The 14,108-nt window shown below is 42.9% G+C and overlaps 1 protein-coding gene across 1 annotated transcript; it reads right to left on the bottom strand.

The window, feature by feature from the left end:
* Positions 1 to 7,566: 7,566 nt before the first annotated feature.
* NFKBIZ (nuclear factor of kappa light polypeptide gene enhancer in B-cells inhibitor, zeta) lies at positions 7,567 to 14,051 on the bottom strand. Its single transcript, XM_009705669.1, has 11 exons — positions 13,917 to 14,051; positions 12,849 to 12,885; positions 12,643 to 12,746; positions 11,746 to 12,509; positions 11,192 to 11,297; positions 10,717 to 10,863; positions 10,300 to 10,363; positions 9,511 to 9,680; positions 8,772 to 8,882; positions 8,486 to 8,653; positions 7,567 to 7,822 (listed from the first exon to the last, which is right to left on the bottom strand). Exons 1-11 carry the CDS (start codon positions 14,043 to 14,045, stop codon positions 7,769 to 7,771), a joined length of 1,854 nt encoding a protein of 617 aa, XP_009703971.1. The 5' UTR covers positions 14,046 to 14,051; the 3' UTR covers positions 7,567 to 7,768.
* Positions 14,052 to 14,108: the final 57 nt, after the last annotated feature.

Here is a 14,108-nt window from a genome sequence, read left to right as displayed (position 1 = left end):
CACACAAAAACACCGTTCCTGGGGGTCCTTTCTCATTATGGGAACAGAGAGAGCAGACAGCAAGACTTACTAGTTCACACAGACAGATTTATGAATTTATCAAGAGAGAAATGAGGAGGACATTAGAGTCCTCACCAGCAGCCAAGGACTGTGCTTCATCCTTACTAGGCATGGGAGAATCTAGGTTGGCATTCATTCTCAGGACAGAAAACCATTAGAAAGCTGACTTATTCCCCATAGAGCTTTGACTTTTACTACAGGTTTTCACTAGTGCATTCAATTTGCAAATCCAAGGGAATGGTATGGGAAAAGTTTCTATTTTTAACAAAAGAAAGTAAAAACTTCTGAAGTAATAAACTTTATCCCTGGATAAAAAGATTCATCTTCTTGAAAGAGTTTTGCTGCCTTATGTACTCCCACACAATACATTTTACATACTTATATTTTGCATGCATATATACATACAATTCTCCTACAGAGTACAAAAATAAATTGATCCATATTATAAACTAACTCTACATATGCATGGCTTTTTATTCACAGATGTGTGTGAGAAAGTTTGAGAAAATGAAAAACCATACCAGCCTGAGACTAGGGCCAGGGGCAGAGACAGAGCTGGATAAAAGCTGTGTATTCTAGGCAGTAAAGCATCCTCTCCTATCTGCTCACGAAGACACTCTTTTTTTCCTCTCCCTTATTATTTAAGAGAAGTCCATCTATCCAGAGCAGCTGACCCAATGGCATTGTTACTGTCTAGCAAGTCATCCATGTCCTGAGCTGAATCTTCCCACTCCCACCTCAATAGGAGAATTTATTTTATCTAGGTCCATCAGAGCATTCATGGTGATGTCTTAAGCACTGTTAAAAGTTCATACCAGTAAGACAAATGTTTATTTCTCAGTTTGAATCATCTCCCTTCTTTTTTAAGAAATCCATTAATGACTAAGTATGTTTCATGACCAGCTTTTTAAAACGTCTTTATATGATTTCACCTCACTTAAAGACTTTCACAGTTTTGCCTCAAATGTTCCCAAAATGCAACAAGACTAGAGACATGGGTCTAGCTCAGAGTTCCCCGCAGTTGTACCATACTCAATTTGCTCTAGTGTATTTTTTTTTCCTGGTCTGGGTCTGCTTTTTCTCTTCCTGTTCCAATAATCATGGCTTAGAAAGACAAAATTTTTTGGGGAAAAAGAGTTTGCAGCTCATTTTTGAGGTTTTGTCCAACGGCTGATCTGAACAGCCTGGCAATCCTAGCAGCGAGCAATCAGTATCACGGGCAGGGTCTCTGAAGTGAGCACGCAAAAGACATGAACTAAACGTGAATGACTTACAAAAGGATCGTTAATGACCTACAGATCAGTCATTGCGTACTGTGTTGTTCAGTAAATTTAGAAAGAGCAGGCAACTAGAAGGGTAATTGCAAGCCTGCACTGCTTTTGGATGAAGCTCCTGTGGTTCTTTGGGTATCTTCAGGCAAACTTCTTTCTTTCTCTCTACCTCTGGTTTCTTATCTAGCTGATGGGATTAGTGATTATTACTGGCTTTTGAAGCCACCTGGAAATCTACTGATGAATAATGATAATAGCACGCTACTATCTTGGTCTTCCTCAAATTGCTCCTAGAACACTTCCCCTCAAAACGTACATGGGCTGCCACGTACATCTTACCCTTACACAGTACGCACGACTGCAGCGCGGCGCAAAGGACAAGGTCCCAGGTAGCACTGTAAGCATCTCTCAAGATCTTTCATTGCTGTGACCTCAAATTTCCAATTCTTCTTACAGAAACCCCAAATTTATTGGCATCACTTACTGGGCTGTTTCTAGTGGACTGAAAGCCCTTGGGCAAGGACCTGTGGTCTGCCTGAGAATAACAACAAGATGTACCTGCTCAGCTCCGCAGGGTTAAGTGTCTGGCCACAAACAGTAGTCCCAGTTCTTTATGACAAGTCTGAGCTTGAAGCTTACAGGGCAGCTGTGGGCCTTCCCAGAAAGGCCTCGAGAGCCACATGAGCAATGACTGAAGGCCGTCCCAAGGAACCATGGACTGAAATGATCCAACTTCTACCTCTCCCCCAGGTTGAGTCAATGGAAAGAGCTCAGCACGGCTGAAGAGATCTTTTATTTGGGGCCTAAAAACCAGTCACGGGCAACGAACACACAGCATTTGGTACCATGACCTTCCATACTATCAAGTGGTACCTACCTTGGTACCAAAAGGTCACCTAAGTGCTTGAGACCATCTGAACAGAGCTTTCATTAAACGTATGTGAAAGCATCTCTGCGCTGCATTCATGTGAAGATGTTTCACTCAGAGTCTTCACAGTCTGACTCGCAGCCCAGACAAGTTTAGAGAAGCAATGGGCAACTCTTTCAATTGTCTTGTTCCCCCTCCTAAATCTAAAGCGCCACCTTAGTCATCTTTCCCTCTGGCTCCCTGACTAGCAAACGGGAAGGGAGAAATTTCACCAGAAACTAAGAGGAAAGTCACATGTGAAGTATAGGTTGGTTAGCGCAGCAACCACTTTCTCAAACCAGCCCAGATCACATTTTCAAAGCTAAGAATAAGGTTTACCAGGTAAAACAAAGACTTACTGAGTCAGCCTGTTAATGACAAGAGCTGAAAACAGATACACACTAAACAAACGCAGCCCAAGATATATTACCTTTCTCCAGCAAGACCAAGATAGGCACCTGAAGGACAAACCAACCCCCAAACCCAACTATTTGAAAAGAGACAACCTGAAGGAGAAACCAACCCCCAAATCCCACTATTTGAAAAGAGACAACCTCTGGCACAGCATCCCCACACCAGTGTGGTTCCCAATTTCATCAGTGCTGCCTTGAGTTTTTTGCTAACAGTGGTCAGACCTAAAGATACACTGTAAGAATAGACACTGCTCCATTAGCCAGCAACACTTGGGAAATTTTGCCAGGAAACAAGAGCTGCCCATGTGGGCTTTGTATATGGATGAGCATTCCCAGATAGCAAAGCCAGCTGTCAGGAACAACTTCTTTTATGGGCCAGTTTGGAGGCAGTTTGCCTCATTTGGAGGCAGACATATCAACAGACCATCCCTTGAGCAAACTAAACCTTTCTCCTCTCAAATTAGTATTTCATCTTTTAGAAGAAATTCAAAGATGCTAAGAGAGGCTTCCTCTCAAAATAGCAAAATGCTGCCAGGCGAGCCCTTGCTGCAGGCCCGGGGCAGTGGGGAAGGGAGGTGGGGTCCTCCTTGGAAAGTGCCCTGACGACTGGGGGTGCCGCTTGCCTTTTTAAACCCCAGCACAGGCCAGCGTCTGCACCAGCAATGCTGGTCCTTGACCTAATCATGAAAAGTGAAAAGTAGCACTATTGGAGGTTGGATGACACTCAACCAACTCGATGAGGAGTCAGTTGTATGACTTTCCCAAGCCATCAGTATCTCAGGCCAAGACCACCACGAAACACTCAAGAAAGGTAATAGATAACAATAGAACAATTTGTTTTGAATGCACTCAAAGAACAAGTTGTTTTGAAAGACCAGGTCAATTTTTTGCAGATAATTGCAGGAACCTGTTTGTTATCCTCCCATGTTCACTGCACTTTAATCATCCTCGTCTCTTCCCTTACACAGGAAAGCATATATATTTTTAAAAGAAAGGCAACCAGATAAGCCAACTGTCAGGCAAGAAGAACGAGCAGTTCATGTCATATCTTTGCAGTCGCTTCTACCACACCCAGTCTCTCTAAGAATGCACTTCCTGGCTATGTTTTCATTTTCTGATCAAAATTTAAAATGAGCAATAAATGTGGGAAATGTACTTTTTCCATCCCCAGAAGCAGAACGCATTTCTTGTAAATCGTGTATTGCCACCTTCCACAACTCCAGCCAGATGAGTAGCCCACAAAAATCAAAGAGCAACCCTTTCCTGAGGTTTGGCTTACTTAGACAAACAAATCAGAAACATCCTGGGAACAAAGCTCCATGTGCCTTAATATCCCTACTTGGACCCAAGCCAGAGTCTCTTCTGCCTCTACTCCAACCAGAGAAATAAATGATGTGCCTGCATCCACGTCAATAAAAGCTATTCAGCATTTTCCCATCACTAAGTTTTCAGGTAAACACTATTAGCCTGCTAAATATTTAGTGTCACATGCCCATCAGGAAAAGGGGATTGTTTCTAATTAGTTATATCATGTCAGATATGCCAGAACTTCCCAATATCATAGGAGAGAAAAATGAGTCAGAGTAGGGATGCTTTCCTGAAGTGCCTACTAAGCTCTCGAGAAGATGAAATTAGGCTTTACACAGATTAAATTAGCTTCAAACACCTCGATCTCCCCTTAGGGATTTTCTAACATGGAATGCCCCTTCCAGAAGGGCACAAGGGCTGCTGGAAGCACCACGCCGCTTGCTAAACGCCTCTCGCCAGCAGCACCTACTCCGTGCTCAAGCACTGACTGGACGCATGCTTATGCTCTGCTACCCTGACAAGCCCAGGGTACTTCATCCCTTTGTGAGATGACCCAGTTACCACCACCCAGAAAGGAGTGCCAGGCAGTCAGATTGGACCGGTCTGGAGGGCCAGAATATCTCATCAGCAAATCTTTTTCCTGTGTAATCACCTCTTATAAAGAAAATGGAAATGAAGTAGAAACAGTGCTATCAGGCTCCTCATACAAAAAAAGGACCTAAGGCAGGGTCACTTGCAGTGAGAGGTGCAGATGACAGCATCTTCAATACAATCTAGGCCCAATTAGCTGTTCACTTAAACAGGTGCCATTTCATTTTCGCATACCCTAACTAGAAATTCAATTCTATTTCCAGTCTCCATCATCATTTCCCACTCTTACCTGCTAAACAACGTACAGCCTCCTCTCTCCACCACCTTACCTCAGCACCAAAAACTGGTTTTGAGACTTCCAGGGATGAGTTTTTGCGCAGAGCGGGAGCAGAGCAAAGGATCTGCAATTAATCCCCTGAAGCACTCGACTGGCTGCAAGATGATTGTCCTACATTTTCTTCTCGTGAAAGGTGCAACGAACACCAGTGGAGCCAGACTGAACCCATGAACCACTAAAAGCATAACTGCAATGACTTGAGTAAAGGGCATAATCTAGTCTGGTATCAGGTCTGCAAGAGTGACCATTAGAAAGTCCCCAGGGAAGAGCTGAGAGCAGGGCAAGCCTGCAGTACAATACTTCACCCTTCAACTCAGACAGGACTGCTTCACATGGTTCAGCTCTTTAGTAACTCTCCACAAAAAGGTCCTCCTTCTAAGTATGCACCCAGGCCCCCCCTGCATCAACAAACATCTTGTTTCTACCACATTCTTCCACTATCTCAAGGAATCACATCCTTTGTCTGTTGGGTACTCGGTACCTTCATTAATAGCCTCCAGCTCTCACACGGGAAGGGACAGCGGGCAGTTCATCCCGATCCAGTTTCTCTGGCCCGACATGACTCTGCAGGCCTGTCATACCTGCTGTCAGCCATCGCTCTTCCACCTGAAGAGCCCTAGTTTGCTCTCTTGCTTCTTGCAAGGAAGCTCCTCCGCACCTCTGGGCCTCTTCCAATCCTAAACGCTTTCATCTGGTGGGACACCCTGACCACCCACAGCAGTAAGGCAGGGATGGACAACAGGTCGATACAGTAGCATAGAAGTGCTCTTGTTTTTCTTCAGTTCCTTTCCTACAGCTCCTAATGCTTCATCTGCTTTTCTTGACTGCTGCCATCTCACCAGCTCGGTGCTCAGCAGGGACAGCCTATGATGACAGTTCCTCCTCCTGAAAGGTCATGGCCAGCTCAGAGCCCCTCTTTTTGTTTGTGAAGCACGGATAATCTTTCCCCACACGTACAGCCTCATGTCCTCACGCAGAGTTCCACCTGCGCTAAGGTGACTGCTTGTACCTGAGCTGTACGAACCGAGGACCACGGCAAGGGAGTCATGGGGAAAACGTGGCATTGTCAGAATTGCTGTCATTCTTTCAATTATACGGGGACAAGCGTTCAGGTAACAGCCTGCAACGTGCACAACCTGGTGACCATTAACTCTTATTTGGGGTACATCTACCAAATACACAGGCAATACACAACTGCATGGTGCAGACCCAAAACACCCAAGCACCAGCTTCAAAAACCAGCATCAAACAAGAGAAAGCAGAAACAGCAGGATGGAAAGACTTCATTTCATCCTTAACAAAACAAATGGACCTTCACCAGTCCTACAGCATTACCATGCTAAATCAGTTTTATCTCAAGTTTGATTTCATCATCATCATTTGTACCACAGACAGTAACCACCAAAATTTAATTAGCATGTTTATTCAAACACAAGTTACATGAGACCCTTCGAGAAATACATCGCAACTAGGCTTCCATGTCAGATTTTTTCCACCCAGTTTGTCTACGAGACGTACTTTGTTGAAACAGCACAGGCTAATTAAACAGTTATGGCAGAGAATTGCGTGTGATGCAACAACAGTTTAAGAGCAAAGATCATACAGAGAACATCTTACTGGATTACGGCCCAGCACGGATCATTCAGAAAGTGATAGGAGGAGGAAGTTATCTCCAACAGAACACAAGAATACAGCATCATAGTATACATTTTGCATTAATATCCATAATTATTAAAAATAGAAAAACATTAACTTCAAATATTACTTGGCTAGCCACTATACCTATAAGGTAAAACCATAAATGGACTAACTCTGCTTAGGAGGTGAAAAACACTAAGTCTCTAGAATTAACTAGAGCCCAATTCAGCAAACTACTAACACATGTGCTTAAGTCCTACTGACACTCATGGGGCTTACACATGTTGAAGTATTATAATTAACACAGAGAGATTTCAGCATGCATCAAGTTAAGTACATGCTAAATACTTTCACTGAATCAGGATCATATTCCTTTAAGTACAACAAAGTTATATACACACTATAACAGTAATGATCTTTCTCCCTCAATCTATTGTCCCAAAAGAAAAACCTCTACTGGGTACAAGAAAAACTGACACAGTCCCCTAAAGCAGCACAGCTTTTCATGTTTTATTAACAACTCCAAAAGCATGCACAAATCAGTGCCAGGGACAATCTATCTTAACTGTACTTTCAGTCTTCGGTCTTTCAAAACAGAATTTACCTGATTTGCACCAGTAGAGTATTAAAATTCTACATGCAATTTGCAAGTTCGAGATCAAGGAACTTGTTTCTTCAGTTCATTCCCCAAGCGATCAATAGATTCTCAGAACTATACAGCTGTACAGTAATGCCAGTGTCTATATACAATCCTACGTGAGATACTGGAAGAAAGCTACCAAGTTATATAAATAAATGTTCAAATTCAAAAATATTTGATTTCTCTTGCACTTAATATTTAAGTGTTATTCAAAACACAACAAAAGCAAACTCTGCAAAGCTGACATGTATCAGCCCTCTCTAAAGAAAAAGATTTCCTGTAGAATTGCCCTTGTCCAGAAGTAATCTGTATGGCTATTTAAATAAAATCAGTCTTGCTGTAGCTATGAAATCCAGGGATCCAGGAAAATGTTCCACATATTTGGGAATGAAACATTCCCATTTGCTCAGAGGAATTTGATTGTTGGGTTTTGGTTTTATTTTTTTTACTCTTATATAACCCACTATATGATAGTGAACAAAATACTTTTGTTTCATAGAAACAACTAACATTTGCCCACACCAGGCAAATGGTCTATTTACAGATACATTAGGACTGCCTGACTGACAGTGAGTGTGAGTTGACTCCAAGAAACATGGAGCTTTAAAACGGCGACACTCTCTGCTGAATCGCCTTCCCTTTTAGGATACGTCTTATCTGGAGAAGAGAAAAAGACAAAAATATTAGTGTTCATCATCCTAAAGTGAGTCAATCTAAAAAAACAAACTAGACCCAGTTCTGCATTCCTCATTTATCTGAGCCTAGGTTCTGAGTTCAGTTACACCAGAATTGATCCAATTCTACAGCATTTCAACCAGTAAATGGCAACAGAATTACTCAGTTGCTTAAGCTGTTAGCATATTAGGTCAAAAGTCACCTTTTTCATCATGTATTTGTATAGCACCTAGGAAAAAGGGATTTTCTTAATCTGTTATTCAGGCCGAAGAACTGCCATTACTAATTATGACAAGAACAACAAAAGCATGATCTCAGACCATACTGAGATGAACAAGAGAAGACATATTACCTCCAGCATGTTGCAAGGTTACAAAGAAAAAAGCTATCTTGTCAGGAAAAAGCTTTTGAGAAAAAAAACAGCTACAAGTGAAACCTACAATTTCAGGTCTTTGTATACTCTGCCTGATCCTGACATTAAAACCAAAAGATCCATGAATAAAATGGCATTTGCTAAATCTTTTCCTTAAAACCTGCAACTCAAAACCCCAAAGAAACTTTTATAGATGAATATGGCTTTCGCGCAGATGGGGACAGATGAGAGCAGAGGAGAGTTGTTTGATTGTTTCGGGGTTTTTTTATTACCTGTTCTCCTACAAGGCCATCAGGAACCAGATGAACTGGCTGCTCATTCTCCAAGTTTCTGGCACTTGGATCGGCTCCCTTTCGCATCAGCAGGCGCACAGCATCCAACTGACTCACCCGATACTGCAGGCTGGCAGCCACGTGCAGCGCCGTGTTGCCATTGTAAGCCTGGAGAAGACAAAATAACTCCGTGAAGGCAAGGCAGGGACATCAGTCTTGGGATACTCGCGGTGCCACACATGTGCACATCCCAGATTATAGCTGCACTCTGGAAAAATCACCGTACCTTTGCATTAACAAAAGAGAGACAGTTGGGCAGCTCCAAAAAGAGACGAATGAGCTCCAGGTTTGCTTCTTCCGCTGCCAAATGCAAAGCTGAGCGACCACTTTTGCGATCCTGTCAAAAAAGAAACTGTCAGTCTTCCCTGCAGGTGCTACACCTAACCAGGGTGAACATGCAGACAAATAAAACAGAGCAGAGTAACCACAGACTGTTGAAAAAACATATTTGCACTACAATTCACTGAAAGTCAATCTAAGTAGGTATTTTAATATGAGTATCTAAGGAACAATGGATCACATCTCATCTGGCAGTAAGCTTACATAACCAAAATATCAAATGTTGTAACTAATAATGGTCTGGCCCAGCACAGACCTAAACTGGACAGGTAAGCAGTTTTTAATTAAAATTTGCAGTTCAAGAACAAGGTATCATCAGCACTATTACTACGGGTACCTCAGAGTGCTCCAAACACATACTTTTAAGACACAACCGACTGCAGCCAGTGTAGCATCATTCTTAATCCAGAAATCCTCCCTCTTTCCCCAGGGTTCATTTGCACTGATAAGACCTTGCTCTGAATAAATGCAACATTCGTATTCCACTTCGGTAAATTAAGCTGAAGGGAAGCCTTCAAATTACTTCCTTTGTAATAAAGATGAAACGTGGCATGGGAGAAAGGGCCACGTTCTGCTTCCACATTCTCTCTGGATCTGGCAACTTCAGACAAAGCCATTTTACTCACTTTCGCTTCAACAGAGGCTCCCATTTGTATCAGAGTCTTGATGGTTTCCACCAGGCTCTTGTTTCTCAGCAGCAGCTCCTGAACCTCAGGGGAGTGAGGTGGCTGACTGTTTTGCAGTTCGTGCAGCACAGCATTATGGGCCAGAACAGCACAGTGCAACGCTGTCAAACCTTAACATTAAAAAAAAAAATCATCATTAATGAACAAATGCAATACAGAAATATTGAGTGGCTGCTTGTGTCAAAGGATGGATAAAGGAGCTTCTACCTCCATCAAGCCCAGGGACGGTTCTGTATTTTTAAGTGGCAGTGACTGCTCCCATGGGCTTGAGATTTGGGTTGTCCATCACTGGAGGAGTTAAGTAGCAACCTACTGTAAGCTCTCAGCCAGCAGATAATAAAAGAACCCATTTCTAAGATTTTCTTTTGACAGAATATACATTAGAAAGAGTTGTTACATGGAAAAGCTCTCTGATGACAGAGATTCTGGCTTCTGTATCCGCTGGCACTCAAATGTTTCCAACAGTAGCCAATTACTACCTACACTCTCCATGCCAAACACAGCAATCGCATCTAAGAGGAAAGAGGTCCTGACAGGCACAGGCTAACCATGGTTTTATCTGACAGATATGGCAATTGTAATGTAATTTAAATTGTAATTGTAAATTTCAACCTGGCAAAGATATGTTCCATTTCATTGCTTCTCAACCCAGAAGAGCATTCACATCAGCAGCTATAAAACATAACAACATCCAGTAACTCTGTAAATTATAAACTCTTAACTACTCACCATCATAGTTTGTTGCCTCGAGGTCCACATACTGACTGCTTCCCATGGCTCCCTTTTGAATTGCCTACAAAAGCGGGAACAGGTATGCACTGAGGTCTTATCCAAGCCACATATTGCTTCCTCAAGCTTGCATAGAGTCTTACTGCAACAAAGTTGCAATATCTAATGGCATTAAGAGATTTATTTATTGTTTTCGTAGACTAGAGGATTCCAAATTACTCTAAAACATTGGCGAGAACCTTAATGTGAAACTCAGTCTCTCTTTAAGCTGTTACTGCAGAGCCCTGAGACATGCTCACCAGACTACACGGAGAGAGCGCTAAAGGGAGGAGTGATGTTTTCAGAGTTTCCCAAGACAACCGATACCAAGTATAAGCACCAACAGTCAGGGCAGAGCTACGCCTGCCCGGTTCTTACCTGAAGGACCTGGGCATGCCCCTTCTCAGCACAAACATGCAACGGCGTTCTACCCCAGCAGTCCGTGGTGTTGACTTGAGCCCCCAAGCTAACCAAATCCTGCACAATGAGATGCTGATTGGCAGCCACAGCAACCTGGAAAGCACTCTGCAAACATCGAGAAGAAAATTTCAACTATTAGTCACCTGATCTCTAACAGGAAAGAATAACTAAAACAAATAAAAAGCCTAGCTACCTGCTATTATTTAAGCAGCGATTACAAATACCAGGAAGCCAGGACAAATGAAGCAGAGCGCATAGTTTCACCAGCTCAAGGTGATCCCAAGAAGTATTAATAGCTCAAGGTTAATATCAGTATGCAGGCTAAATCTCAGGGTTAATGTTAAATAAGCATTTCACCACACCTTCCTCAAGGCCCAGACATGCAAAAGCACTCAGGTGCACAAAGCAGGCACAAAGATTTTGAGTCCCTCACCTGGCCATTGTGCTCTTTAATATCCAGCATGTGCAGGGCAGCCATCTTCCTCGCAAGAACATAGGAGAGTGCCCGTCGGCCCTGGGCAACAGCAATGTGAAGGAAGCTGCGGGGAAGAGGGGAAACGGAGTTATAGCATCATACAAAGTAGGGCTGAGGTCATTACAGAGATACAAGCACATGGCAGGGGTGTTACGCTGCCAGCTTCAGACCTCCTCGGCGTGACTAAGACAGGAACACAGGTACCTTCTTCCCAGGGCAATTTAAAGCATTTAAGTGACAATCTTTTTCTCCCCATTTACTAGGTAAAAGTCTAACGATAAGTACCTGAAATTAGAGAATACAAGCGCCTTATCTACTCAGCGTGCTGCAACTATGTGCGCTGCAGCCCATCAGCAAGACCACACATTTCACTTGGTTAGCCAAACTACTGCGCTCGTGACACAACCACTGCTAATGAACTGCTTCCATTACAAGCCCGTGGTCCACCAAAATCCAAACAGAAACACTCCCCGACCTCCCCCATCAGAAACACTGAGATAAACAGCACTCACGTGTCTCCATCCGAGTCTTTTGCAAGGAACTGGTCTTGAGAGATGTTAGCCAGTTTGTTTTCCTCCTGTTCCACTTGCCATTGAAAAAATGACTTGCCCAGCTGCGTCGTGCTTCTGGCAATGTTTTGGTCAGGTAGAGAGACATTCAAAGCAGCCAAAGAGACGCTGCGCTCCAGACCACCACAGACGTTACTGGAAAGCAAGCTGAAGTTTGGAGCTTGGGGTCCAACATCAGCTGGTGGGTGGGCACCAGTCAGTGGCTGAAGGGGAGCGGAGATGCCCTCTGAGCCTTCCGAGTCGTTCAATAGGGAGGAGAAGCTCTGTGATGGGCAATACTGCAGTTCATGGCTCTCAAAGGTATTCTGCTGGTAGCCAGGAGACTGGTCATTGCCAGCAAACGGTCTGTACTCCAGGGAGGCATCTGAAGGATAGCTCTGTGACAAATCTGGGTTCTGGGACGGAGGGAACTGGTAATGCTGCGGTGGATCAAGCATATGCTGGGAGGTGTGATCTTGGAATGCCTGGTACTTCTGGGATGGGGAGAAACCCTGTGTTCCCGGGCTGTCCTGGTACTGGTCACCAGGCGAGCTGTGACTGGAGACAGTGTGCAACCAGCTAACCTGCACTGTGTTCAGAGAAATGGGGCTCGACTCGTTCTTGATGTTTATAATGTTCTGAAGCAGATCAGAGTTGCTGTCGTGCTTTGGGTCGTTTTTATGAGTCTCCTCCATGTTATCCATAGAAGTTGGTGTTTGAGGTGGTGTCTGCCAGGAAAAAAAAAAATGGAAAAATCAAAACAAGCCCCAGAAAGTTAGAAGCATAGCTATATCTGATAGCTTCTGATCACACAAAGCAAACTGAAAACTAAAGGCATGGAAAAAATTACTACAAGCTTACCAGGAGGTGTGGGTGAACATTAGCTTGGCGTTTGAAAGAAGGTCCATCAGAAAGGAGCTCAGGAGCCTTTCTTTTGCCACTGTGACCTAGTATGTTCTTCAGCTCTGTTGAAAAGAAGATAAATTTAGAATCCATTTGGAGGTTACTCTTACTATCAACTTTTAAAGTCTTACTGCAGGGTATTAAAAAAAAAAAGGGTTTTTTACCTGTGTACTGCTCGTAGTTCACCAATCCTCCTTGTGCCTTTTGAGAAAAATCCAGATTATTCCATTATTATAAAGTTATTTCAGACAAAAAAAAAAAACACACAAAACCAAACCAAGAAGAAAGCAGCAGTGACTTGCTTCTATAAACTTAGAATATATCTTAGAATTATTCTAGGACATGATTGTCTAACCCTAATTTAATTGCTTTTAATTAAGGTTAGAAAATGGAAAGACTTTTATGGAACTGAAATGAAAGCCACCATTCTTCTTAAGACTTTTTAAGTTATTTTTAACAATACCACAAAACTCAAGAAAATCTACAGAAAGACACTGTTCCTTACTGAGGTCTGAGAATTTTTTTTTTAAATACAAGCGAGCCAGCCAATTTTATAGTCCTTCAATGCCATGAACTTTTCTACGCAAAAATTTTGCTGTGGTAACACTTACCTAGGAAGCTTGCAAACACACACTCAGAAAGACTATTCTAAAAAAACCCCCTTTCATCCTCCTAAAATTTCCTATATTTTTTTTTTCTTTATCTTTTCAGACCGGAGGGGTTGGCCTTTATACTGCGTGCTCCCACACACTCAGAAAGACTATTCTAAAAAAATCCCCTTTCATCCTCCTAAAATTTCTTATATTTTTTTTTCTTTATCTTTTCAGACCAGAGGGGTCGGCCTTTATACTGTGTGCTCTGCACGGAGGAGCGCAATAGCACGACAAACAATTCTCTTCTGAGAAGATTCCCCAACTCTCACAATGAATGACCTCATTCGAGCTAACAGGGAGTTTCTGCGGTTTCATAACACAAACGTTCCAAGCTCCCTTTAGAAAATAAAGCTTAGTAAGAACATTTTTAAGTGCCTCCTTCTCTCACAGTAAACCTTCTCACTAATTTCTTCCCAGCTGTGTTCTTCCATCACATACCGAAAAGGAAAAATACTGACTCCATCCACATCAGATAAAGCAGCAAGCTCATTTCTAGCGTTATCACGTGCCTTTTTTTTTTTTTGCGAGCTTCAGTAACCATTAAAAACAATTATGTCAGTGCTGAAAAATGCTGGTTACCTTGCCTTCCTCCGCGGCAGAGCCCGAGGACATCTGTTTGCTGCTCCTGAAGTGCAGCAGGAGCTCCTTCACCGAGTTCTTCACGCGGACCCCCTGGAAAGGCCCTCTGTGCTGCTTTCCGCCCCCCATGTGTTGTTCCACTGTTGGGAGACGAAAACAAAACCCGAATTTAAGTCCCTGATTCCGTTTTCA

This window comes from Cariama cristata, unplaced genomic scaffold (assembly GCF_000690535.1).
Source record: "Cariama cristata isolate BGI_N322 unplaced genomic scaffold, ASM69053v1 scaffold12528, whole genome shotgun sequence".
Lineage (NCBI taxonomy): Eukaryota > Metazoa > Chordata > Aves > Cariamiformes > Cariamidae > Cariama > Cariama cristata.
This window is presented reverse-complemented; position numbering and strand designations above follow the sequence as displayed.